This window comes from Dasypus novemcinctus, chromosome 4 (assembly GCF_030445035.2).
Source record: "Dasypus novemcinctus isolate mDasNov1 chromosome 4, mDasNov1.1.hap2, whole genome shotgun sequence".
Lineage (NCBI taxonomy): Eukaryota > Metazoa > Chordata > Mammalia > Cingulata > Dasypodidae > Dasypus > Dasypus novemcinctus.
Genome location: NC_080676.1, coordinates 18,953,266 through 18,978,711, shown reverse-complemented (window position 1 = coordinate 18,978,711; position 25,446 = coordinate 18,953,266). Strand labels below are relative to the sequence as shown.

The 25,446-nt window shown below is 42.7% G+C and overlaps 1 protein-coding gene and 1 non-coding gene across 2 annotated transcripts; one reads left to right on the top strand and one right to left on the bottom strand.

The window, feature by feature from the left end:
- The first annotated feature begins 772 nt into the window (after positions 1 to 772).
- On the top strand, positions 773 to 8,933 carry TM4SF1 (transmembrane 4 L six family member 1). The gene is made up of 5 exons (XM_004463540.5): positions 773 to 1,092; positions 2,552 to 2,641; positions 2,751 to 2,896; positions 6,032 to 6,212; positions 8,066 to 8,933. The coding sequence occupies exons 1-5, from the start codon at positions 916 to 918 to the stop codon at positions 8,078 to 8,080; spliced, it is 609 nt and encodes a 202-aa protein (XP_004463597.1). The 5' UTR covers positions 773 to 915; the 3' UTR covers positions 8,081 to 8,933.
- Positions 8,934 to 19,476: 10,543 nt separating this feature from the next.
- On the bottom strand, positions 19,477 to 19,580 carry LOC111765394 (U6 spliceosomal RNA). Its single transcript, XR_002797753.1, has one exon. It is a non-coding gene; the product is annotated as a U6 spliceosomal RNA (small nuclear RNA).
- Between the last annotated feature and the right edge of the window lie 5,866 nt (positions 19,581 to 25,446).

Here is a 25,446-nt window from a genome sequence, read left to right as displayed (position 1 = left end):
GTTTCCCCTCTCTGCTTTCCAAACCCCTTTCTTTTCCTTTCTTTTTAAAAAGTCCTTCCCCCCAAGCCACAGGCCACCCATGGTTCTTCCTGGCGTTGCTTTGCCTGTCAGCAAAACCTGGAATAAAAAAGTGACCGCTGGGTTGATTAATGTCACCTTTGTTTTCGTGCCAGATTTGTTTTAGAAGATGAGATGTCCGCCTCCTCCCAGAGAGGCTGGGCAGGAGGATGGGTCCTGCAGAGCTGGCTGTAGGCAGAGGAAAGAAGGCGGCTCTGTCACGTTCCCAACACCTTTCTTAAATCCACGGGTGATGGCCTGGACACCCTCTCTTTAACAGACAGGGAAACGAGCTCAGAGGGCTTAAGAGACTTGCCCCAGGGTTGCAAATTGCAGCTTTGCAAAAGTGGAAATGAACCAGAGTCCCAGGGCTGGAGTCTGTCGGGTGGAGGAGAGGATCACAGCAGTAGCCTGTCAAAGCGACAGCCAGGGCAGGCGGGTCACAGCGTGGACACTTGGCAGCTACTGGAGAGCTGTGTTGGACTTTCCTGTCGAATCTTCATACTGTGAAAGAGCTCCACAGTGTCTGCCTTACAGAGGATTAATCATTCTCTCTGTTGTCTATGACTGAAGCTGTTTCTCCCGTCCTGCCCCTGGTTTCGCTTGCCCAAGAATTTCATCTGAAGGGCGGGACCGTGGCGCTCTCCCCCTCCCTCCCCACTGGAGCCTGCAATCAGGACCAATGAAAGCCAAGTACCTCGTCCCCCCGAGCCCTAGAGCACTGGCAGTATTTAAGGAGTTGCAGGAACCGGCTGAGAGTCGCGTTTGCTTTCTCCTCAGACGGGCATACTCTCTTCTGATTTGGGCATCCCCGAGCTGAAGACACAGAAGGGGAAGAACCCCGCGTCTGCCCTCACCATGTGCTACGGCAGATGCGCGCGATGCATCGGGCATTCGCTGGTGGGGCTGGCTGTGCTCTGCATCGTAGCTAATATTTTGCTTTACTTTCCCAACGGGGAAACCAAGTATGCCTCTGAAAACCACCTCAGCCGCTTCGTGTGGTTCTTTTCTGGGATCGTAGGAGGGGGCTTGTTGGTAAGTCAAGAATTATTACCACCTTAAAAAAAAAGTCTCTCCTGCTAACCAGATGTCTCATCGTGTGTTTTCAGAAAGTTTTCTGTAATTCGTATTTCCAAATCCAGTGGTTTGTGTTCATTCTTCTTTTGTGGGCAGATTATGCAAAAGTTGATATAGGCATATAGTATTAATTTTATTAGACATCGCTTTACAAAATCCTCTTTCAACTAAACTCTCCTACTTTACAGCCAGTGAACAATAGCTTTTAAATCAGATTTGAGAGACTATAGAGTTTCTAGCACTGAACTGGCTAGTCACTTTAAATTGGCTCTGGGGAGCAGGGAGGAGTTGGCTGGTTCTCTGTCTAAATCAACAGTTTTCAATCCAAATCTCTTTATTCTCAGGCATCTGTGAAAGGAAAAGAAAAACAAATAATGAGCTGTGAGTGTGTTGCTATTTAGAACTATATGTTTTGGGGGCTTTTCCCCCTTTATATAATCCTGGGCTGTGGTGTCTAGGAAACAATCCCACAGTTAGCAGCAGATCAGTGTCTCTGAAGCTAATCATGGAATGTGTTGTTTTTTCCAAAGTTTGTATTTAATTGAATTGAGAGGAATTTGCCTGCCAACCTGGGAGCTGAAAGTATTAGCTTCAACCACAGCATGGAAAGAATGTGAACAAACTTGGGTTTGCTATTTTAAAATGTCTGGATTGAAAATTTTAAAGGGAATTTTTATGGATTACTAATACCATACAGATTTTTTTCTTAGTCAAGTAAAGGATATTAAAACATTTAACCAAATACAGTAACTATGCCATGGCAAACCTGCTTTGAATTTAAGCATTGCTGCCAAGTTATTCTAATCATCTGTTCTTAACCTAACTTCACACTTGGTTAAGCTTCTTTTGCTTTTGAACTCAAAGTATGTCATATTTCCCTTACTTTACAGAGCCTTTATTGTGAAGCTTAAATCTTGCAACATTTTCTTAAAAGAAGCAGTTTATATTTATTAGAAGAGCTTTCATCTTTCCCATTTACAAAAATGTTTCAATTATTTAATTAAAATCTGTTTTCTGCATTTACAAGAAGCAAAATCATATTTAAAGAGACAGGGTTTTTAATCGTTCCATAACAGAGTTTGTAGATGAGACTATGTTATGAACTCTTATGGAATAAACAAGTATATAGGTTTATTATTTCATCTCTTCTATTCTCCCGAAATAGAATATTATTTCTCCTGAAATAGTTTATTATTTCATCTCACCCGAAAGAATGCCTGGACATAGTACAGGAAAATAAGCAGATGTTACATTTAATATTTTTCTCCTCCAAGTTTTCCATCCTTTGAGATACTTGGTGCCTTTAACCCAAAGCCAGTCAATGTTGTCAAAAAGAAATATATTCTACCCAAAGATGCTTAACGGGACCCATGTGCACGCAGGGAAAGGCAATGACTTGACCTTGTGTCTTAACCAGATGCTCCTGCCTGCGTTTGTCTTCACTGGGCTGGAACAGGAAGACTGCTGTGGTTGCTGCGGCCATGAAAACTGTGGCAAGAGCTGCGCGGTAAGCCCTGGACCCCCACCCCGGCCCCACCACACCCCGTGGGGGAAATGCCCCCTAGATGCCGCATTGACGCTGTGTGGATCAGTTCTTGTGTTTCCCCTTTCCCTAGATGTTCTCCTCCGTACTGGCTGCCCTCATTGGAATTGCAGGATCTGGCTATTGTGTCATTGTGGCAGCCCTGGGCTTAGCGGAAGGGCCGATGTGCCTGGACAACCTTGGCCACTGGAACTACACCTTCGCAAGCACGGAGGGACAGTACGTAATTATCCCCTGCCAGGCCACAGGCTCTTTGCCACGTGCGTATGGAGGCAGTCCCATCGAACTTAAAAGGCTTCTCATCCTCCCTTCATCTGTTCATCCACTCACTCAGGGTTTATTAGCACTGGCTCAGAGCCAGGCACAGTTTGGACAATGGGTGGCTAAAGATGGATGTCCAGTCCCTGACCTGGAGAAGCTCCATGCTAGGCACAGCTCTAAGTGTCTTCCATGGATCCACAAAATCAGTCTTCGTAATAACCCTCTGAGATGACTCTTATTATTGCTCCTATTTTACAGCTGAGGAAATGGAAGCAGAGAGAGATGAAATAACTTATTTAAGGCCATATTGCCAGCAAGTGACTAAGTCAGGATTTGAACCCAGGCAGTCTGTCTCTGGAGTTTGTGCTCACTATACCAGAAAAATGGCTGATTAAATCTCACATACTTTACTATTTTATAAGAAAATACTGTGGAATCCTTATATAATATGGATGACAACACAATGGATTTAACTAAATCCCAAGGCAAATCACACCCCGTACATATACTCACACACACGTACTCACATAGACCATAACTCCAGACAACCACATTCCTTATTTAAAGTGATGAAGCCATATGAGCCTTATTCACAACTTGACATTAGGGTAATTTAAGAGGTTCGACTGGTTTTTCTCAACATCTGTTTCCTATCAGTTATTAAGAAAGGCACAAATAGGAAAGCTAAGGAAAACTGATGTAAATGATGATGAATGAATAACATCTTTCTTTGGAAAGGAGTTGATTCTCAGTTTACCTTTTCCTATTCAGCCTCCTTTAATTGAATTTTGAAAGTTTTAGTTTTGAAGTTCATGAGTGAAAATAATATTGAGTTTAAATTGCCCTTATATTATCAAGAGTTTTTATCACCCATGAATTGTATGGCATATACTGAAGCCATAAGATCATGAACTTTGGAATTAGCCTTGGGTTCCAGTCCCAGCTCTGCACTTACTCTCCAGATAACCAAGATAAAGTCTCTCTGCCTCTCAGTGCTTCATCTATAAAATAAGACTGATAGCAACTGTTATGAGGATTGAGATAATAGATACAGAATGCTCACCAAAAAGGCTGAAACATTATGAGTACTTCTATCATTAGCTGTTAATATTATCCACTAGCTTCCAATGAGTACAATCCAACAGTAGCCTCCAAAGGAAAAGTGGGCACTTATAGGAATTTTAAACTTTGGTGTTCAAAATCGTTATTGTTCATGATTCATCTTTCTTCAGAACATACTGTACATACTAGTAGAAAATGACTATTCAGGTATGCACAAGCATACAAAATTACCACATAAATCCACCTCTAAGAAAAAGTTATGATTAATGCAGCTGGAATGCAGGAGAGGTGAGAGTATCACTGAAGTTTTTTTAGCTCTTTGATTGTACGCCCTTCCCATGTTCCACCCAACTTCTGCAAGTAACCTTGCTCTGCTCCTCTGTCATTCATCATTTCACCCTGTCCAGGGATTCCATTATGGGAGTAACTAAATAGTCCCAAGCCACTGGTTAGCTACCTAATAGCCAAATGGAGCCAAAGAATTTTTTGACACTGTGACCTGAAAATACAGATTTTTGTTCCACTGACATGCATACAGACATTTTTCAAATCAAACAAATTGAATTTCTGACTGGCCTAATAAACCATTCCAGAATTAGGTCTCTGTTTCCAAGCCTCTTTGTTCCAGTGCGATAGGAAGAAAGTGACAAAGAAAGAAGTACACTAGAACTCTTTGTGGAATTAATTCAATCCTTGATTTTCCCACGTGATTGAATCCTATTTCATTAAGAATCCAAATACTCGATGAGGTAGCGCAGGCTGAAATTCTAGAATGTTTATCAGAGGTAGAATTTTTCAGACTGGAAAAGTATCTGGCTATCTAGAAAATCTCCTAGCTGTCATTGTTGTCATTGAATAACTTTTTACATGAGTTGAGTACCTACTATGTGCCTGTTCTAGGGGCTGGAGATACAAAGATGAATGGGCCTGGTTCCTACCTTCATGGGTCTCAGACTTCTGGAATAGAGAAGTACATAAGCAGCTGTTCTTCCTGGAGGAAGATAGGTGCCCTTCCCCCGTGGGGCCTTTCCCACTCTCTTAACCCATCAGAGGACCTGCCGTGTGCAGACCGCCCGGTACTTGTCTATTTCTTTAGGTGCTGCGCTCTTCCAGAGCCTGTGCCTTGTTCACTTTTATATCCCAGCCCTGGCTCCAGCTGACACTGAGTGCTCTGTAATCTTTGTCGAATGAGTGACTAGGACGTGCCACACAGTATTATAGATGCATGGGAACAGCTTTGTGAAAGAAGACCTATCAAATTAGACAGTTTGATTTCATCCCTGTGCTTCATGTTGCAAATTAACTTATTCCTTCAAAGCAAAAAGTAATTTTGTCCAAAAGATTTCAGCTGAAAAAACTCTTACACGTCAGATCTCCAAGCTTGTTGGAATTTGAAAAAATTTTCAGATGGAACTAATTGAGTTTTTTAAAGATATAATCTGAATCAGTATTTTAAGGTCCAAAAAGGGTATAAAGGTTATGTTTCCTAAATAAATATTCACCCAATTTTGGTTACAAAGTCCTTTCTGTCGCACAGACAACATTTAAGCAACAAGATTAGAGAAAGAAATGAAAAAAAAAAATTAAATCACCTATAATGCCACTACCCTAATCTTCCAATTTTTTTCATTTTCCATATCTGCTCTTTGTTCACATTGCATGTACACATGAATTTTACCCAGTTTTAAAAATAGCAAAAATACAATTTTGCATTTTTATTTTTTAATAATTCATACATGTCTTCCAGAGAATATAAATGCCATTATAAAGAGAGGGTTCCTAACCACAGAATCCTAGATTAGGAGTCAAAAGCTGTAAATTTTAATTGTGTTTATCATTGTGACAAGATCTAGACTAAATTCCACATTTTGTGGAATGATTTACAATAGAAGGAATCTAGTATAGGCTACTGAATTGATTCATTTCTTTTTTTTTTTTTTTTCGGAACAAAAAACTGCCATGCAAAAAGTAGCTTATGCGATATCCCATGAGGTATGGTCATGTGTCAGAAGTTTTTCTTTTTATTGTCAGGTACCTTCTGGATAGTTCTACGTGGTCCCAGTGCATTGAACCTAAGCATGTTGTACAATGGAATGTATCTCTGTTCTCCATCCTCTTGGCTCTTGGTGGAATCGAATTCATCTTGTGCCTTATTCAAGTCATAAATGGAGTGCTTGGAGGCATATGTGGCTATTGCTGCTCTCGCCAGCAGGTAAGAACCTGTGTGAAAATGGCATCACCTGGCCCTGGTGAATCCAATGATCATAATGGGCTTTTGTTTTCATCAGAGAATAAAGCAAAACCAAACACTGCTCACCCTATCAGCAGGTATTCCTCCATCTGTTTTGTGGCAAAGCAGCCATAGCATTCAGTTTTGCTCTCAATAATAAGCTTCCTTGGGTCTCCCTGATTGGGAGGGCTATCTTGGTTTGTATTTGGCCACCTCTAGACTCAGGTGCCTGGTTCAGGGTCTAAACCACTGCCTGTTTCATATCCTGCTCTGGCTGTAGAGACACACAGGAGCAGTCTTCTCTTTGCTTGCTCTGATATTCCCAACTAGTACATGTAAACAACAGCAACATTCATTTTTCCGGGGTCTGTACTAGATCCTTCTAGTGTGCTAGCTCCTTTCATCCTCCCAACTCTTAGGCAAGTATTATCATTAAACCCATTTTCCAGATGAGACTATGGCACAGAGAGATCAAGCAATATGTCTAAGATCACCTAGTTAGGAGGTAACAGGCATCGAACCCTGAGCCGTATTATGCCCCATTCCTCCTGCTCTTAACTTGTGTTCTCTTGTACCTTCTACGATTCCTTCCTAAAAAGGAGTCACAGAAATGCCTAAACCGCTAAACAAGGAGAACTGCTTTGAATAGCTCATGAAAAGGCTTTCACTGTGAAAGAAAACCAGGAAGCACTTGTTTCCTGGGGATATGATTTTAGGAGAGAAATATGCATTTGTTAGAAATAAGGAAAGTTTTTGAGTCTATATCCCCCTAAAAACCATATATTATTGAATTGATGGAAGTCCAACTTTGATCCAAAAATTTTTGTTTTATGTCTCATTCTGTGACACAGGATTAAGTAAACAGTCACTATTTATGTTTTGCTAACCATTTACTTCCCTGGCTCAAGATCTCATAATTTTCTTTTAAAATGAGACAAGACTGAATATAAACTAAAAGCCTTTTGCCTCCCTGAAAAACTTTACTAAAATAAATGGAAGTTCTATTTAATTTTTGAGGGGAAAGAATATAGTTTTCCTTATCAGGCAAGTACAGCAAGATTAATAATTTCTTTGGGATCCTGCCAAATTTCCAAGGTAACGACAGAGTGGGAAATCTTCAAAATGGAGTTGTTTCCAGGGAGGATGGTTGGGAGAGGCAGAGAAGAATCCCCTCAACTTCACTGTATTGTAATCTATATCTACCCTTGAATTTCATACTGGGCAAGGCCCCATGGGGCATCAGTGCATTTTGGCATAAAAGGTCAATGACCGAAATTGCTGAGTTGAATTGCCTGGACGTGACTCTCTCCTTTGAATGGGGGCAAATGGTTACTCTGGGTTTCCCACCTGCATCTCACAGGGAGGGCTTCTTTCCAGAAGCTGGAGAACAGATCTGTTACCTTTGTTTATAGAACAACAGGCACATTTGAAGGGCTGGGCTTTTAGCGTAGAGGAGAGGCCACAGCTTGGTAGCATTTGATTTGAAAGGTTCCTACATCGAACCCACTCCCGGGTGAAACTGCCATAGCCTTATCTTTTAAATTGCAGAGATGAAAGACCCATTGCAAACACACTTCAAAGCCAACCCAGCACTGGAACCTGCAGTTTCCATGGGCCTTATCCACAGCTTTTACTCAGAGGGGCGACAGATTCCGTTTGTTTAGGAAACATTTCATGAACATTGTCTAAGCCCCAAGCGTTGTTTACCAAAGCTCTGCAGAAATTGGAATCAGGCTGCTCTATGTTTGCTTAAAACAGGAGTTTAAAGCACTGAACTGACATCTTGGTTTGTTTATCCTGATCATAACTTACTGCATATTTCATTTTCTTTACAGCAATATGACTGCTAAAAGAACCATCCTGAGACAGAGCCACAATTCTCCTTTAATTCATTGTAATTTATATCTTTTACTTGTATTAATTTGTAAAACTTTGTATTAGTGTATCATACTCCACATATTCTACTGTTATAAATGTGTATAAAGACTGGCATTGTCACATTATGTCAGTGTTTCAACTTAGGAAACAAACTTTTTTTTTAAGGAAGGAGAAAACTAACCACATTCTGGAGGTCATCTTTACTAGGCTGAGTGACAGTCCTCAGAGAAACTGAGTAGACTCTTGCCTAAAGTAATGTTTTGGAGAAACATTCAGGATAAAAACCACATTCCAGTCACTACTGTATATATGTGCATGTGTTTTTTAAATGAAAGCTCTCTTGTTGCTTTTTTTAAGACCAAGAAGTAAGAAAACCCAACAACCCCCAAAGATGTGTGCTTTTTCACAGTTTATATGGTGTTTCCCATTCGCCTGCCTCTGAATCTCTAATGAACAGGCCTTTTGAACTGTTGTGTGTTCTGTGAGAGGCGGCTGCTTGCACAGGAGTGGCAGGACTGATGGTTGAAAATGCTCTAAGCCAAATGACTGAGTCAAAAAATGCAATGCTGCTAGTTGCTGTGAGTACTACCTGATCCTAAATTGTCCGCACATGTAGAAAGCCTTCATTTCTTCAATAACAAGCACTGAGAAGAGAAAGGCCTGGATAATGAGACAAGAAGAAGAAATATGGGAAATGGAAAAAAATTGTTGATCAGCATCATGGGAACAATGGGCAGAGGTTGGGGATGGGGGTGGGGGACCATGGAGGGAATACCCCAGTAACTCCCTTGTTTAAATACACCAAAATAAAGTATACTAATTTTTGGTTGTTTTGTTTCTTTGCATGTAGTTTAAAATTCCTCCTTTTTTTCTCTCCGGTTGTTTTTGGCTTTTCTTTTTAGTCTGCAAGTTGTCCTGCCCCTATTACTAGAACTAGGTATAAGTACCCGGTGTCTTCTGGTTTCTCTCTCATGAAACTTTCTTTCCCTCACCCTCTCCCCACTCTTCTACTTTCCTCTGCTACCCAAGAGTTGTTGTGCCATCCATTAGCACTGTCACCCCGGTTAGGTAACTCCAGGCATTAGGCTCCCGGGGAGGGTAACAGATGTGTGCTTTTTTGATATTTCTCTCTTTTTTTTTTTACAGAGTTACTTTTTTTAAGCAACAGGATCCCATGACTTGTTGAAATTGCCTACAAAACTTTTCTGCTGGGAGTTCATTAGGCCAGGAGACAGACAGGCTAGTTAATAGAGAAGCTTCACGGGCTGTTAGGCTGCCCTGCTGCCAGGAACGAGCACCCTACGTGGCTCCTGAACGAAGGGTTCTAACCTTTTTGGTGCTATGATCTCTTTGAGTCTGGTGAAGTCTATGGATTCCTTCTCAGAATAATGTATATAAGTGCTCAAAAGAAAATACATAGTATTACAAAATAAACCAATATAGTGAAATATTTTATCAAAATTTTTTACTTTATAATATAGTTGTCTATGATACAGTTGTCCTGCTGGCTAGCCAGCTCTGTCATACCAACACCCAGAACAGGAAGACAGCGATCCTGTGCTGTGCTGCAGTGTAGCTTAGAACTACTGAACTTTAGAAATACTATTCGATGGAAATTATATTTTGAGATATTTGTAACAATTTTAACATGATATGAAAACGTATGTGATTTTTTATTGATGAGAGTATGATCAGTATTACTAACACTACTGTGGTTGGTTGCAACCAGTTGTAATTAAAGGAAATACTCCATTTGGGCTGGGGCTAGTAAAAATAACGATGCAACATTTTTCCTATCCAAGTTTCACCCATCCCTTCCAAATATCCATATAGGGGCTTCCTTGGACTCTAAGTTAAGTACCCCTGTAATAGAGGATTAAAAACAAAAAAGGCATAACAATTAATCATAAACATCTTTTTTCCTAAATCTACCCTCAGAGGAAATGGCAATAATTATTAATCAGTACAGTAATCCAAACAACCGCTTATTGAGTTCTTTTGTCAGTTACTATGACTAAATTTTTCACAAATTTTTTCACTCATTTCTCTCAACCACCCTAGCAGATGGCACTTGTCTCTTTTATAGAGTCGAAGCTCAGAGAGGTTAGGTCATCTGCTCAAGGCCACCTCTTTAGTAAGTAAGAAAACGATAGCTTGATCACAGGTTGATCTACATGAAAACACGTGCGTTTCCAGTCCTTTCCACCACCCCCTCAGCCTCCTCTGCTTTGCCTGAGGAACTGGAGTTTTCACTGCCCAAATGCAGCTCAGCCATTCCACACGCTTAATGGCCAGGTCTGTGACGCCTAGTCATCTCCACCTATGGCCCAAATTTGAGTCACTCAAAGTTCCCCCTAGTTGATAAATTCTATAATGGTAAACATTACCATTGCCCAGCGGAAATAATTCGTCCAAGTTACCTTCCTTCCTTGTTAATTTTTGTTTATAGCTTATACTCTGGGTTTGTAATATTCTAAACCTTTCAGTCTGACTGGAAAACCCTTCAGGGATTTTAACCGTAACAGCTCAGTATCACCCGGCAACATTCAAAAATAAAGTAAAAAAAAATCACTGTAGAATCTGAATCACTTGGCCTCAAGGTTAGCTATTTCTTCCTGAGTATGAATTTACCACAGTTATCAGTTTACAAATAGCCACCTGCATAAAGACAATGTTTTTTGAAAATAAATTTTTATTACAGAAGTTGTGAGCCTATAAAACAATCTTGCACATGTGTAGAATTCCCATAGAATGCTCATTCACCAACACACCACTCCATTGTGGAACATCTGTTACAGATTACATCATCAGACTATTATCACTAACTATGGTCCATAGTGTACATTTGGCATACTTTTTCGTACCCCCCTACTATTAATACTGTTCATCTTTGGCATTGATGCAAGAATATAACAATATTGCTCTTAACTATAGTCCATAGGTTACATTATTTGTATTTTTCCCATGCTTCTCCACACTCCCATCACCCTGCAATAGTGACATGCCTCCATTTCAGTTTACAGATAGACATTCTTGCATTTGTTCTATTAACCACATTTCTTATCTATTTCTGGGTTCACTGTGTTATTCAGTTCCTAGAATATTCTCTGGCTTTCTTTCAATCGAAACTTACATCCCTAGACTACCCTCTTCAGCCACAATCCCATTTGTAAACCAGCTGCTACTCACTATAATGTGCTACCATCAACTCTATACGTTTCCATACTTTTACAGTCAAGTTAATTAAAACTTCTATGTACATTAAGCCTCAGTACTCCTTCAAAGTCCTCCTCTTATCTTCTAATAACCTATACTCTAGGTTTTAACTCCATGTTAAATTAACTTTGTATTCAGTTCCTATTAGTGAGACCATGCAATATTTGTGCTTTTGTGTCTGGCTTACTTCACTAAGCATAATGTCATCAAGATTCATCCATTTTATCATATGTGTCCCACCTTCATTCCTTCTTACTATTATCGGATTTTGTTTAGGTTCCTGGCTATGCTGCAGAAATAAATTTCAGGAGCACACTGGGTGAGTTATGCCAGTAATTTATTCAGGTAGGGAGGGAAGAGAAATGGGAGAAAATAACAGAGCAGGGGCCCCAGTGAAGAGGAAGGAGCTGAAAAGTGATAAAGCGGCCTGATTTACAGGGTACAATTCCCCGTTACAGGTTATAAATCCCCAGGTTTTACTCATGTGGCCACATGGCAGAGGGAAAATGGTGAGAGCGGCATGCAGAGGGCAGGGATGGGTCCAGAGGCAAGAGAGCAGAAGGCACATGTGCTCAGGCCTGTGCCTGGCTGTTGAACTGTTCATTATTCCACCCCTTTGCTAATGGCAGGGGAGGGCTTCCAGCTGTTTGCTGTTTTGATTGATTATCCCACCCATTAATTCCTCATGAGGGCCCAATGATAAAGTCCTTGGGGAAATAGCCCGGCCTTCTCCTGGTTTCTGGAAGTCTTTGTTCTGGATGGCAGGATCTTGTGTGTGGAAGGGTCTTCCAGCAGCCATCTTGGGGGTTACCGATGTCCACACGGACTCTCTGCCAGGTTCCAGATCCATCTATTGATTTCCTATCTTACTAACCTGCTTCATTCTCCCATCAGAGAGTTTACACCTTTAATCTTAAAGGGGTGCTGAAGGGAGATGATCATTCTTCTGTAGCTACTTCTTGCTGGCTAGGGGCAGGCGGCCCTACCTGACAAAGTATAAAACTCTCCTGCTAGTCTATCTTGGAGGAAGATGGATCTGGCAACCTGTGTGAAGCTGGATGAAGTTCTCATATGGCTTGCAAGATGTTGATTCTGGAAGAATTAAACTTAATTAGAATTTTGAGAATATATGGTCCCACTGAGAGGACACTGGGCCACAGAAATAGAAAAGGCCAGGTGCCTGCAAAGGCTGCATTTTCCCAAAGTTGATGGGAAACAGTATTCTTCCTTTAGGTATTTTATGCTGGTGGTTAACTCTAGAGAGAAATTGCAATAGACAATGGGGTTAGGTATAAATTGCTAATTCCAGTTCCTATAGCAGGAGAGAGGAATGGGAAGAGGCATTGCCCTTTTCAGTTAAGTAAAGGAGATGAAAACAGACAAGGTTTCTTAAAGGGGTGTTTGGTTCACTCTCCCCCTAGCAGTAGGCATCTGGGCTAGAGTTAGAGGGAATAGCTGACTTTGGCATAGACGCTACTTAGCTTTGTCTCTTGAAGAGGTATTTCAGGCCATTTAATGACTGGTACACATACATCTCGTCAGATGCTTCTGGTGAGCTGGCAGCTGGCTCCACTTAGGATTAGTGCACCAAGCTAGATATTCCTTTAACTTAATAGCTGTGGTGGTGATCAGAACTACAGAGTAAAATTCCTTACATTTTGGCTCTAAGTTAGCAACTCCTGGTAATTTCTTTGGCTGTCTTCACCAGGCTTTGTTTTTCAAAAACCCATTTGGCTAAACTGTTTAGGGCATCCCTCCCCAGATGAGTGGCTTTGTGGAGTCGATGAAGGACTTGCCTCTGCATTATTCCTGGCAGGTAGACCTGAGTATCCTTAACAAGCCACCTGTCAGTTCCGAGGGTGAACCCCAAGCTAGCTGCCCTGGTTGGTTCATCCTGGGTACACTGTGGAACTTCAAGTACTGGTGCAGGTGCTGGAATAAGGGGTAGGAAGGAAACCTGGGTTTGTGCTGCTGCTTTAGCAGCTGCATCAGCTTGAGCATTTCTCTTTTGCTGTAGGAGTGTTTGTCTTCTGATGCCCTGGACAATGCATAACTGCTATTTCCTGTGCTAATAGTATGGCTTTTAGTAAGTCTAGGATTTTGCCTGAGCTTAATAGGTGACCTACTGTTAGTGAGCAAGCTTTGTTTGCTATACAGGAGAGTGAGCATGAAGGACAAGGAAAGCATACTTAGCATCTATGTAAATATTAGCCCGTTTCCCAGCTGCTAGCTTTAAACTTTGGGTAAGGGCAATCAGCTCTGCCTTCTGGGATGAAGTTCTGGGGGGGGATGAGCTTTGGCCTCTATGGTGTCAAATTGAGAAAACACAGCAGAGCCTGCTTCTTTAACTTCTTCCTTAATAAAAGTGATTTTATCTGTGAACCATTCAATGTTTGGGTTCACAAGAGGCTCATCTTTTAAATCTGGCCTGGTTAAGAGTTTCAAAAGGCAGGAGTGGAGAGGGGGCCCCTCAGGATCTGACTTTGGGCCCTCTACTGTAGAGTGGCTGGGTTGAGAGTCTGACACACCCTTATCTGCACCTTGGGGATCTTAAGTAATTGAGCCTGGTATTAATTAACCAGCTACTTGTAAGCCACTGGTGGCCCCTGGCCTCAAGCACGTCCTTCACTTGCTGTGGGGTGAAGACTGTGAGAGGTTGCCCCCAAGTTAATTTGGTGACTTTTTCAATTAAAAGGGCTACTGAGGGAAGCAGACTTGGCCCAGTGGTTAGGGCGTCTGCCTACCACATGGGAGGTCCAAGGTTCAAACCCCAGGCCTCCTTGACCTGTGTGGAGCTGGCCAGTGCACAGTGCTGATGCGCGCAAGGAGTGCCGTGCCACGCAGGGGTGTCCCCATGTAGGGGAGCCCCACGTGCAAGGAGTGCACCCCGTAAGGAGAGAGCCGCCCAGCGTGAAAGAAAGTGCAGCCTGCCCATTAATGGTGCCACACACGGAGAGCTGACACAGCAAGATGACACAACAACAACAAAAAAAGAAACACAGATTCCTATCTGCTGACAACAACAGAAGCAGACAAAAAGAAGAACACGCAGCAAATGGACACAGAGAACAGACAACTGGGGTGGGGGGGGCGGGTAGAAGGGGAGAGAAATTAATAAAATAAATCTTTAAAAAAAAAGGGCTATTGACCCCACTGCTCTCAGGCAAGGTGGCCATTCCTTTATTTTATTGACATGTTCATTAACCACTCAGAAAATGAAGTTTACCAGGACTTTTAACATGTTCAGTGTCCTTTTGCATATGGCTTAATAGAAATATCACCATAATCATCTGACGTATATCTAGAAATATATCTAGAATAAGATATAGGTACAGTACTTAATATTAATTAATGTACTACTCAATGCAGAAGTTTGTTGCGTTTTTTTTTGTTTTTGTTTTTTTTTTTTAGCTGTGATTAATAGATTTAAGTTTCAGGTTTGCAGTACCATTCATGTTATTTTTCCATGGAAGTAGGCCATAATACCAGTTGTGTTTAAGTTCTACTCACAGTACTCTGGTGATCATTGCTCCACTTGGTATGCTCTTTACACAAAGAGTAAGCCACAGAACTGTTGATCCTAGAGAGACAGACTAGGAAAGTAGTTTCCAGTATGCCACCAGCCTGGTGTATAGTGGTCTTTGGCACTGTGAAACAGTGCCAGTCTGGAGGCTATATCCATTGTACATTTGACTGTACTGAGCCATCATTGGCTGTTGCAAGAGTTTGAAACTGCAATGTAGTTTCCATTGACTTCAGGAGCACAACCAGAGATATAGTAGGTAACTTTATTATTTTAGAGGTCAGTGACCAACCTAGACAATAAGTCAAATGGAGAGGCAACCTGCAGTGTATTGAAGGCCTGGTTTGAATGTACAAATAGTTTGACAATGCTGAAGTCTATTTCTTGATTTTTAAACACTTTTTAAACATTTCCAAAACAATGTGTAACTTATAAAATGAACTTTTAAGTACTTTGCTTTTTATTTTCACACTTTTACCATGAAGATATTAATTAGCAGGTGTTTTACTTTAGCAGTAGAGGAAAATACTTTTTCCATTTTAAAAATGAAAACTGAAGATTCCCAATGGAATCAAGGTAACTTTTCATTACCGCCACTTGAATATGCACATTGAGGTGACTTCTAGACAGGTTTCATCACTATGATGTTACTTTTTGCCATTAATATCAATTTAGGTTTCTAGTTAACAATGGCTTCTTAGAACTAGCCATTTAAATACTTCAGTTTGGGAGATGCTTTTGCAAATTCTTTATAATTGACCACAACCACATAGACTTGTTAATTTACCTTAGACTTCAATTAGTAAACAATGGAACTTACTTAATGCATTTAAGAGAGGGCAGATTTACATTTTTTAACTTAATTTCAATAGGTAAGAACTTAGAATTTTCATTTGTTAATTTGATATTATTATCCTAAAACATGAAGTTATACACTGAGCAAATAGGCAGACTTGAATAGTTTGACACAGAAATACAACTTAGTTACTTAAAACTTTCATTCTTTTACAAAACAAGTTTAACTGTAAAGCAACATTTGAAAGATCTCCTTGAAGGCTTTTTTCTCCAATTTGCACTATGACCATGCACTTTTACACAAGAATTTTGTTCCTTAATTAATGGTTTATAACCAAAATGTCCCCCATGCGTTAATATAATTTTCCTTTACTTTAGAACTTTATGTTTTACTTTGACTTTAGCAGACTTTGGGTGAGCAAGACTAATTATATGTATATTCACCGAGGCTGTCGAAGCCTCGGGGGAACTGGTTTCTCTCCTGAATTGCCACTTTTAGGAACCCTGACAGTCAAGGCAGGAGGCCTCCTTCACTTTCCACTCCTCAGAGAAAACAGGCTGGACTGGAAGAGTGAATGTTCAACCCTGAGGGTTGGAATTCCACCAGGCAGCAATGTAGTCCACACTTGGAGCCATGAGAGAAAGCAGGATCACTAATACCAGTAGCATAGGAGATAGGGATGACTCAAGTTTTCTTTCCCCTGAGCCATAGGGGCAGAAGCTGTTATGAAATAACTATAAGCAAAGGCAAGGGGTGAGGTAAGGCTTGAAGTGACCATAAACAAAGGTAAGGTCAGTTTAGAATTTATGCTTACAATAATATATTTAGGCTAAGTCTACCCAAATACAATTTCAGTTATTATCTTTTTTGCTATTTCATAATATAAAGGCATCTATAAATAATCTTAACTCTGAGTTACAGTTTCTAGTAAGTTTTTACCTAAGGTAAATTGGGTACTTTTATTAACTAAGCCACAAGAATATTATCAGTAACAACTTTGCAAAGTTTCTCCACTTTTCTAGCAATTAAATAAATTCCACTTGTGATTTATACATTAAATCTACTAGCAAGACTGTATTGACCTTTAAAGACTCATTTTTAGATTACCTTTTCACTGTTATCCAATTTGTAACAGGTGAACCCCAAATCCGATTTCCTAGGCACAAGCAAACTGACAAAGTTAAACAGATTTCAAAGTTGAACACGAAATTAAGCACAGAGTAGAAATAAGAATTTTATGTCTTTAGCATTTCTAGGAACTCTTTGCCCTTAGTTGATGGCACATGATGTTTCTTAGTTTCCAGGAGAGGTTTAGTAACTGGTCTGGATCTTGATCTCTATTCACAATTTTTATAGGCACAACTGAGCTTAAACTGAGAATTTGAGATTTATTTCCTCATTTCTTTAAGCAGACATGACATGAGTGTTCTGGGCCTCAGGTTTATCTGTTTTCTTTTCTTACACTGCCTTAACTGGAATTCAGGGTCCTATACAGAGGCTGCTCTTGGTTGTACTGTGACCACATGGACCAGCAATAGGTAGAAATTTCTGATTCCTAAGAGACTCCTATGGGGAGTTTACTGGTGGACTAGAGACTGTGCCCATTACTCTAGGAAGAATGAAGAAGCACCTTTTAGTTGACCGTTCTGGTGTCGTAAAGCCCTAGTCTGGCTAAAACCATTCACCACTCCACATAATTTGGAGCTGAAGCCCTACTTCAGCATCCTGAGAATTTCAATTTTCAGAGCTTAACTGGCCCACAGGCATCCTTATGGATGATGTAGGTCTTGGGGGTATCTGATTCTGGATATCAGATCAGTGAGCCCAAGCTGAATTGGTGGGAGACTGAGCAGTGGCCCCAAATCAAAGCACCTGAGATATCTGTCCCAGGGGATATTTGGCTGCTCTCTGAATGGGTGGACCCAAGGAATGTGGGTCATTCATTTTCTTGCTCTGGTTCTCGGCCGCCCTGCATTCCAGGGTCTGAGACTGACTGCACTCTGAATCCAAGCCCCAAGCCTTCAAAAGTCTTGGGAGACATTCAGAGTTACTTCTCTGATTCCCACCACACCAGAAATCAGATATCCTGCTGCTGGGCATTCCCAGGGCAGTTCTGGACTTGGGAGACAGGCGGAATAGATTTCAACCTGAAGCTGCCAAGCCGAATAGTGCTGCTTCCTCTTATCCTTCCAGAAGTCTTAGATGCAGTCTTCATTTTATGACTTTACTGTCTGATAATTTCCCAGTTAAACCAGCCATCAAAAGGCCATTAAGTGATTAGAGATTAATTGTCCTAGCTAACAGTCTTGGGGCCCTGAGGCAATAGTTTTTTTGCTAGACAAAGGCACTTTCTCAGTTTTACCTTCCAAAGCATTTTAACACAAACCTGCAAAGAGAAAATCAGTAGCAAGAAGTAGAAAGGTAAAACGTGGGTAAAGGTTAGAAATTGTATCCTGGCCTGTGACACCCCTGGGGAAGGGAACTCCCATGGCATCCATTTTGGCTCTGCCCACTGCCTTCCTACTTCATTCCCCCGGGTAGCTGGATGTGGTCAGATAGGAATGCCGCTTGCAAAGGCGTGGACCTGCTGGGAAGGGCAAGCCCTTCATTCTCCACCATTGCCATGCACCCCCTAGGGGAGAGGGCAGGAGAAGGCAACCGCAGGCAGGCCTGAGGACAAAGATTCCAGTTGCTAAAATGGCTTGAAAAAGAAGCTTTGCAGGGCCCAATGTTCTGCTGGGAAACCTCTGTCTTGGCTGGGCCATGGTTTAAACCACTGCCTTATGACCCAGCCATCCTAGCTGGGGTTAGATTTCATAAGTCTTGGTGTGCAGCACGGACATGGAGAATTCCTGAGCTGCAGGCCATAGTTTCACTCACCAATAAACTCCTGGCTGGCTCGCCAAATATGTTACCGGATTTTGTTTAGGTTCTTAGCTGTACTGCAGAAATAAATTTCAGGAGCACGCTGCGTGAGTTAGGCCAATAATTTATCAAGGTAGGGAGGGAAGAGAAATGGGAGAAAATAACAGAGCAGGGGTCCCAGGTGAAGAGAAAGGGGCTGAAAAGTGATAAAGAAGCCTGATTTACAGGCTACAAATCTCCATTATAGGTTCTAAATCCCCAGGTTTTACTTACGTGGCCACATGGCAGAGGAAAAATGGTGAGAGTGGTGCACAGAGGGCAGGAACAGGTCCAGAGGCAAGAGAGTGGAGCACACATGCACTCAGGCCTGTGCCTGGCTTTAAAACCGTTCATTATTCCACCCCTTTGCTAATGGCAGCGGAGGGGTTACAGCTGTTTGCTGTTTTGATTGATTACCCCACCCATCAATCCCCATGAGGGCCCAATGATACAGTCCTTGGGGGAATATCCTGGCCTTCTCCTGGTTTCCAGAAGTCTTTGTTCTAGATGGCAGGATTTTGTATGTGTGTTGGGGTGGGGGTGGGGGGGGAGGTTCCCAGCAGCCATCTTGGGGTTACTGATACCCATGTGGACTCTCTGCCAGGTTCCAGATCCATCTACTGATTTTCTATCTTACTAACTTGCTTCATTACTGTTGCATAGTATTCCATTGTATGTATATACCACATTTTGTTTATCCATTCATTTGTATGGACACTTGGGTTGTTTCCATCTTTCGGCAATTGTGAATAACCCACTATGAACATTGGTGTGCAGATGTTTGTTTGTGTCACAGTTTTCAGTTTTTCTGGCTATATTCCTAGTAGAGGAATTGCTAGATCATATGGTAGTTCTATATTTAGCTTCCTGTGGAACCACCAAACTGTCTTCCACAGAGGTTGCGCTATTTTGCAATCCCACCAGCAGTGAAGGAGTGTTCCTACTTCTCCACATCTTCTATCCTTGTGCAGGGGCCATGTCAATCTTCTCTGTGTTGTTCCAATTTTAGTATATGTGCTGCCAAAGCCAGCACAAAGGCAATGTTTTAAATTGAAATAGAAAATTGATGGAATGTTCTCTTCCCAACGATGTGAGTTTCTTCAGTGTGGTGACATCCTTTTGATTAGGTTTCTCCTGACCTTTACCTACAGTGGGGGCAGGTATGGGATATGTTGCAGCTCACCTGTAAAGCATCTATGAAGCCTGCACATCCTTTTTAACCCAGCATTTTTACTTCTGAAAGTTGATTTTAAGGAATCATCAAGGATGTACACAATAGCTCAACTTCCAGGGATAACTATAAGAGTATTATTTATCAACATACAAAAAAAAAAAAAAAAAAGACAAGAGTCTAAATGTCCAACAACAAAGAATTGGTTTAATTAAAAGCAGTCAGTACAATAAAATTATAAAGACCCTCTAAATCAATGTAAATGGACTCAACCACACATTACATGAAAAAGTTTTTGAAATAGAAAAAAGATGGGATACATTGTAAACATGTATCGCAAAGAGTCATTTTGGTGAGATTCTGGGTGATTTTTCCTTGATTCATTTTGTTTATATTTTCTGAAGTTTCTGTAATAAACACATACTACTTTTGGAAAGAAAACAAAGTGAACAAAGATAAAATCACTCAGAGAGTGGCCTTTGAAGGACACACCCCAGGTGTGTGGGAAAGCCGTTGTTTTTCCATGACTGCAGAAGAATTACCCTATAGTAAACACTGGAGAATGATGGCGCCTCCAGTTGGGTGGACGGATGGGTCAGGTGAGAAGGCAGTGAGCACAGGCTGGGAATATAACGAGGAGGCACAATTCCCTCCATTTAGGAAATAAATATAATACAGGGCATCTTTTTGGTTGAGCTATTAAGATTCTTAAGAACATCAACTTTGTGCCCGTTTTTCCATTTTAAGATGAAAGTAATGACCTACTTTTATTTTGAGCTTTGACCTTTTCTCGTAGTACAGTGTTTTGTAGCACAGTCTGAATTTCTTCACTTTGTCTGAGGTGAGAGGAGGATTAACAATGGCGTTGATTCACAGGGCTTGGCCCAGCCCTGTTTGTGGACATGATCCAACATGTCTTAAGTAGAGAAACTGAATCACTCTAGGCTGGCACAAATTGTTCCTTCCCTTTTAACATTATATTTCTGTGTGTGTGAGAGAGATTCCCTTCAATTTACATACTTATTTTAATCACTGTAGTTAAAGACAGCTGCTAAATCCTTGGAGCTGGATTTCAGGTTACTTTCTGGAATCAATCTCTCTTTCTTTCCTTCTCTCTTCAACACCTATACATTCATATGCACTTCACATACACATTTCCCCAAATACGTTACTGACTCTACAATTCTAGATGTTATTTCAGGTAAGATAGCTAAATCCTTAAAACAGAGAAAGGGGTTGTGAGTTTCTTCAAGCAACATTTCACACACCAGGTTTTTATAGGAGCGCTACTACAGTTCCCCAAAAGGGTTTGATTCAAGATGGCTATACTGTATTCACTAGTTGTATCTTGCAAATTATGTCAAGTTGCTGCTAGTTCTCACCACACCCCTTTCTGTGTTATATATATAAACACACATACAAATCACTGATTCACATGAAGGGCTCAGGGCCAATTGCAATGGCCTTTTGAGTCTCAGGTAGTGGGTGAGTTTGAAAGGAAAACCATGGGAAAAAAGGGGGAGGTGGGCATGGATGTAGTTCAAGTGGTTGAGCACCTGCTTCTCAAGTATGAGATCCTAGGATTGATCCTCAGTACCTCCTGAAAACAAATGAAAAAAACAACTCTCACTGGGGAGTAGATATAGTTCAGTGGTTGAGCTCCTGCTTCCCACATACGAGGTCCTGGGTTCAACCCCTGGTACCGTCTAAAAAAGAAAAAAAGAAAGAAAACCAAGGTAGTCAGTTGGGATCTCTCATTACACACAACTCAGTACTGTTTAAGGCAATCTCCTTGGTTAAAGCAGTGATTCTAAAACTATAGTCAGGGAAGCAGACTTGGCCCAATGGATAGAGCATCCGCCTACCACATGGGAGGTCCGTGGTTCAAACCCTGGGCCTTCTTGACCTGTGTGGAGTTGGCCCATGCGCAGTGCTGATGCGCGCAATGAGTGCCGTGCCACGTAGGGGTGTCCCCCGCGTAGGGGAGCCCCACACACAAGGAGTGCGCCCTGTAAGGAGAGCCGCCCAGCACGAAAGAAAGTGCAGCCTGCCCAGGAATGGTGCCGCACACAGAGAGCTGATACAGCAAGATGACGCAACAAAAGAAACACAGGTTCCCAGTGCTGCAAATAAGGATAGAAGCAGTCACAGAGGAATGTACAGCCAATGTACCCAGAGAGCAGACAACTTGGGGGGAAGGGGAGAGAAATAAATTTAAAAAAATAAAAATAAAAAAATAAAATAAACCTATAGTCAGCTTTTTCTATAATTTTGACACCTATTAACTTTTTTTACTTTTTTATTGCTTTTTACATGCACACAAAACTATACAGTTCATGCTTTTTTTTAATCCCCCCCCTTAGAGGCTTTTTTTTACATGTACCCTGCTCTGTGTTCATTCGCTGTGCGTTCTTCTGTGTCTGTATTTATTTTTATTTATTCCCCCCACACACCTTGCGGCTTGTTTTGCTCTCTGTGTCTGTTTGCTGTGTGCTCTTCTGCGTTTTTGCTTGTCTCCCTTTTTGTTGCATCATCTTGCTGAGTCGGCTCTCCACAGCATGTGGGTGAGCCTGCCTTCACAAAGAGTCCCCGGGATGTGAACCCAGGGCCTCTCATATGGTAGATGGGAGCCCAGCTGATTGAGCCACAACTGCTTCCCTCAAAGATTTTTTAATATATGTTTATATCCAAGCAACCACCTTCCAGATACAGGATATTCCCAGACAGGCTCCCTCATGATCTCTCCCAGGCAGTGGTTCTGATTTTTTATCACCATACATTAGTTTTGCCTTTTCTTAAGCTTTGCATAATTGATTCACAAGGTATGTTCTCTTTTGTATCTGGTTTTTCCTCACTGGACATAATGTTGTTGAACACTGGCTCCTGTTGCTAAGCCAAAGCTGAGTGTATTGCTCACGCAGTGAGAGAGCACGCCACCCTGGAAAGAACACGCTAGAGTCTGGGAGGGGACATGAGATTTGGATTCTAGTTTACAGTGCGTCTTTCAATGTGAGGAGTTGATTAGGACTGGGAAGGATTATGATCTAATATTTTAGGATTGGTGGAAACAAATACTTGGGGATTTTGAGGTGAGGTGTTCAAAGTCTCTTGAGCTACAAACTGTTAAGGCGTTCTATTGAAGAGATAATCTTTCAGGAAGTTTCTATAATAAACAATAAAGTGATTGGGCAAGAGTGTCCTAGAGTAGGAGAGCTATGCTAATGGAGACTAAAGAAGAATAAAGTCATGTTAACATAGAGAGTAAGCTGTGCAGGGGGCTACAGTTTCAATTTTCAATACCCAAGCTGTGGGGAGTGAGGGGGTGGGGAGTAGATGTAAGTGGTTTCAGTTCTCAGTATTTGTGAGATTCATCCACGCTCACTCTTTTCCATGGTTGTATAGTATTCCACTGTTTGAATATACTACAGTTTATTTATCTGCTGTTTTATTGATGAATATTTGGGTTGTTTCCAGTTGGGATATCTTAGGAAATACGTTACTGTGATCATCCTTCCACGTGTCTTTTGGTGCACACAAGAACTCACTGGTGCTGGTTGGTTTGTTTTTGACTTATTGAGGAATCAAACTGCCAAGAGAGTTTCTTTAATTGTTTTTCTTTTTGTTGGCGCCCCAGGAATTTCAGGTTTTCGCCCCGGCTTAACACTCGCAGCACTTGGTTCATCCCTTCCCTGCTGAGGAACTGTCAATCGCTCATTGATTCAGTATTGCCTGTCCACACTGTGCCATGCTCTGCACGCACGGAAGAACCAAGCTGTGAACAAGGTTTTCTGAGCTCCGTGAGAGCAGAGACCTTGACCATCTGCTCACTATGTTTCCCCATCTCCTAGAACGGTACCTGGCACATAGTAGGTGCTCGATGACCACTTATTGAATTTATTCTAGTTGGGGAGAGGACCTTTGAGCTGAAGGATGAGAAAGGTCTGGGGGGAAGCATTCCAGGCAGAGGAAGGGCAACAGCAAACACTCAAAGTCAGGAAAGGGTGAGTCCAGGACTGAGCCTCCTGTGTCTGGAGCACAGAGAGGGAGTGGGGGGCGAGAGAGTAAGAGCTGTGGTCAGGGAGCGGACAGCACCCAGGTCATTCAGGTCCTCTGAGGGTGAGGATTTCATTCTCAAGATGAGGGAGGCCAGCGGAGGAGTGATGTGATCTAATCTCCACACAATCAGTGTGCACAGACCCTGGGGAGACGAGTTCCGGGTTCTACCTTCTCTTGATCCCTGGAGAGAGAGAAAAAAAAAGCTAATGGAAATTAGCTCACAGCTCAAACCAATGCTCTACTGTCACAATCAAATAACAACAGGATTTTCCCTGTCTGTGGCTCCTGCTCTTTCAGAGGGCCGTTCCATAACCGAGGGCCATGCTCGGGCTTCTGAACCATCCTCTGCACCCGTGCCACGCCAGGGCCTTGGACTGGTGTGCGACTCTTCACAGTTCTGCCGGGAGTCACCGGGCAGTGTCAGCCTCCAGAGGGCTGGCAGCACCCCAGGGCTCTCTATGGGATTAAGGAAGTCTCCTCTTTCCGGGCCCACAATCCTGTCTTGCCGTCACCCCTCGGGCTGAAGTGTGGTTTGCTGGCCTGGCGAGGGGCGGCGGCCGCGGTAGGCCTATTCCAAACCGCTGCCCCCATAATAGGGTGGTTGGTCGGACTCACCGCCACCCCTGAAGGAAGCTCGGCATGGGCACAGAGTGCCCTCGGGTCTCCCCTTCTCGGCAGCCATGCTTCCGCGGCCGCCCCTCCTCCCGGATGGCGCCACACGATGCCTTGTGGGGCGGCACCCTTCTTCTTCTTTCTCCCTGCGCAGGCGCAGGGCGGAAAAATCCAGTCTGCCCTTTTCCCTCCCCCGACAGCAGCAACAGCCAGGCGTGGGCGGAAAAATCCAGTCTGCCCTTTTCCCTCCCCCCGACAGCAGCAACAGCCAGGCGTGGGCGGAAAAATCCAGTCTGCCCTTTTCCCTCCCCCCGACAGCAGCAACAGCCAGGTGTGGGCGGGAAACTCCAGTCTGCCCTCCACCCCAGCAACAGCAGCCACCAATCACTAAACCCTGCCCCTTCCCCCAGCAACAGCAACAGCCAATCCCTAATCACCACCCCTCCCCCGTCCAGTACCGCCCACTGACCTTTCACCGGCAACCAATCAGAAGGGCGTGGCTTCGACCAATCAGCCTTCCCCAGCCCCTATAAAACTGTTGCCTCTCCCTCAATAAAGTGGACTTGCGTGTTTACCTTGTCTCCGCGGTGGTTCTTCTGCCGTGCGCCCTCCAGTCCTGAGAGCCCCCGACAAGGGCCTGGCCTCCCTTGTCCCCAGTTCGTCGCCTGCTTCTCCGGGCGACCCCGTCAGCCGAACCGCGCAACCCCTGTGAGACCGACCCCTCGTCTGCTGCCGGACCGACCCCTCGTCCCAAGTGGGACCGACCCCTCGTCCCAAGCGGGACCGACCCCTCATCCAAAGCTGGACCGACCCGTCGTCCGCAGCCAGACCCCACCTCTACCGACCGAGCAAACTGTCCCACTGTCTGCCTGGAATCCTCTCTCCATACAACTCACTGATACCTTCACTTTCCCGTCTTCTCACTCCTCTTTCTCCTCCAACCCTGGAAATGTTTTTCTGCACTGGTGGTGGGAGGGGAAAAGGCCATACCCTGTTTGCATCACCAACCACAAAAATTATCCTAAGAAAAATGACAGGGACATTTTCCCCCTACTCTTTG

Bases quoted from the DNA above. Each gene is read 5' to 3' on its own strand.
- TM4SF1 (XM_004463540.5), top strand. From the start codon at position 916: ATGTGCTACGGCAGATGCGCGCGATGCATCGGGCATTCGCTGGTGGGG. The intron at 1,093-2,551 runs GTAAGTCAAGAA...TGTCTTAACCAG, and splicing joins TCGTAGGAGGGGGCTTGTTG to ATGCTCCTGCCTGCGTTTGT. The intron at 2,897-6,031 runs GTACGTAATTAT...TTTTATTGTCAG, and splicing joins TTCGCAAGCACGGAGGGACA to GTACCTTCTGGATAGTTCTA.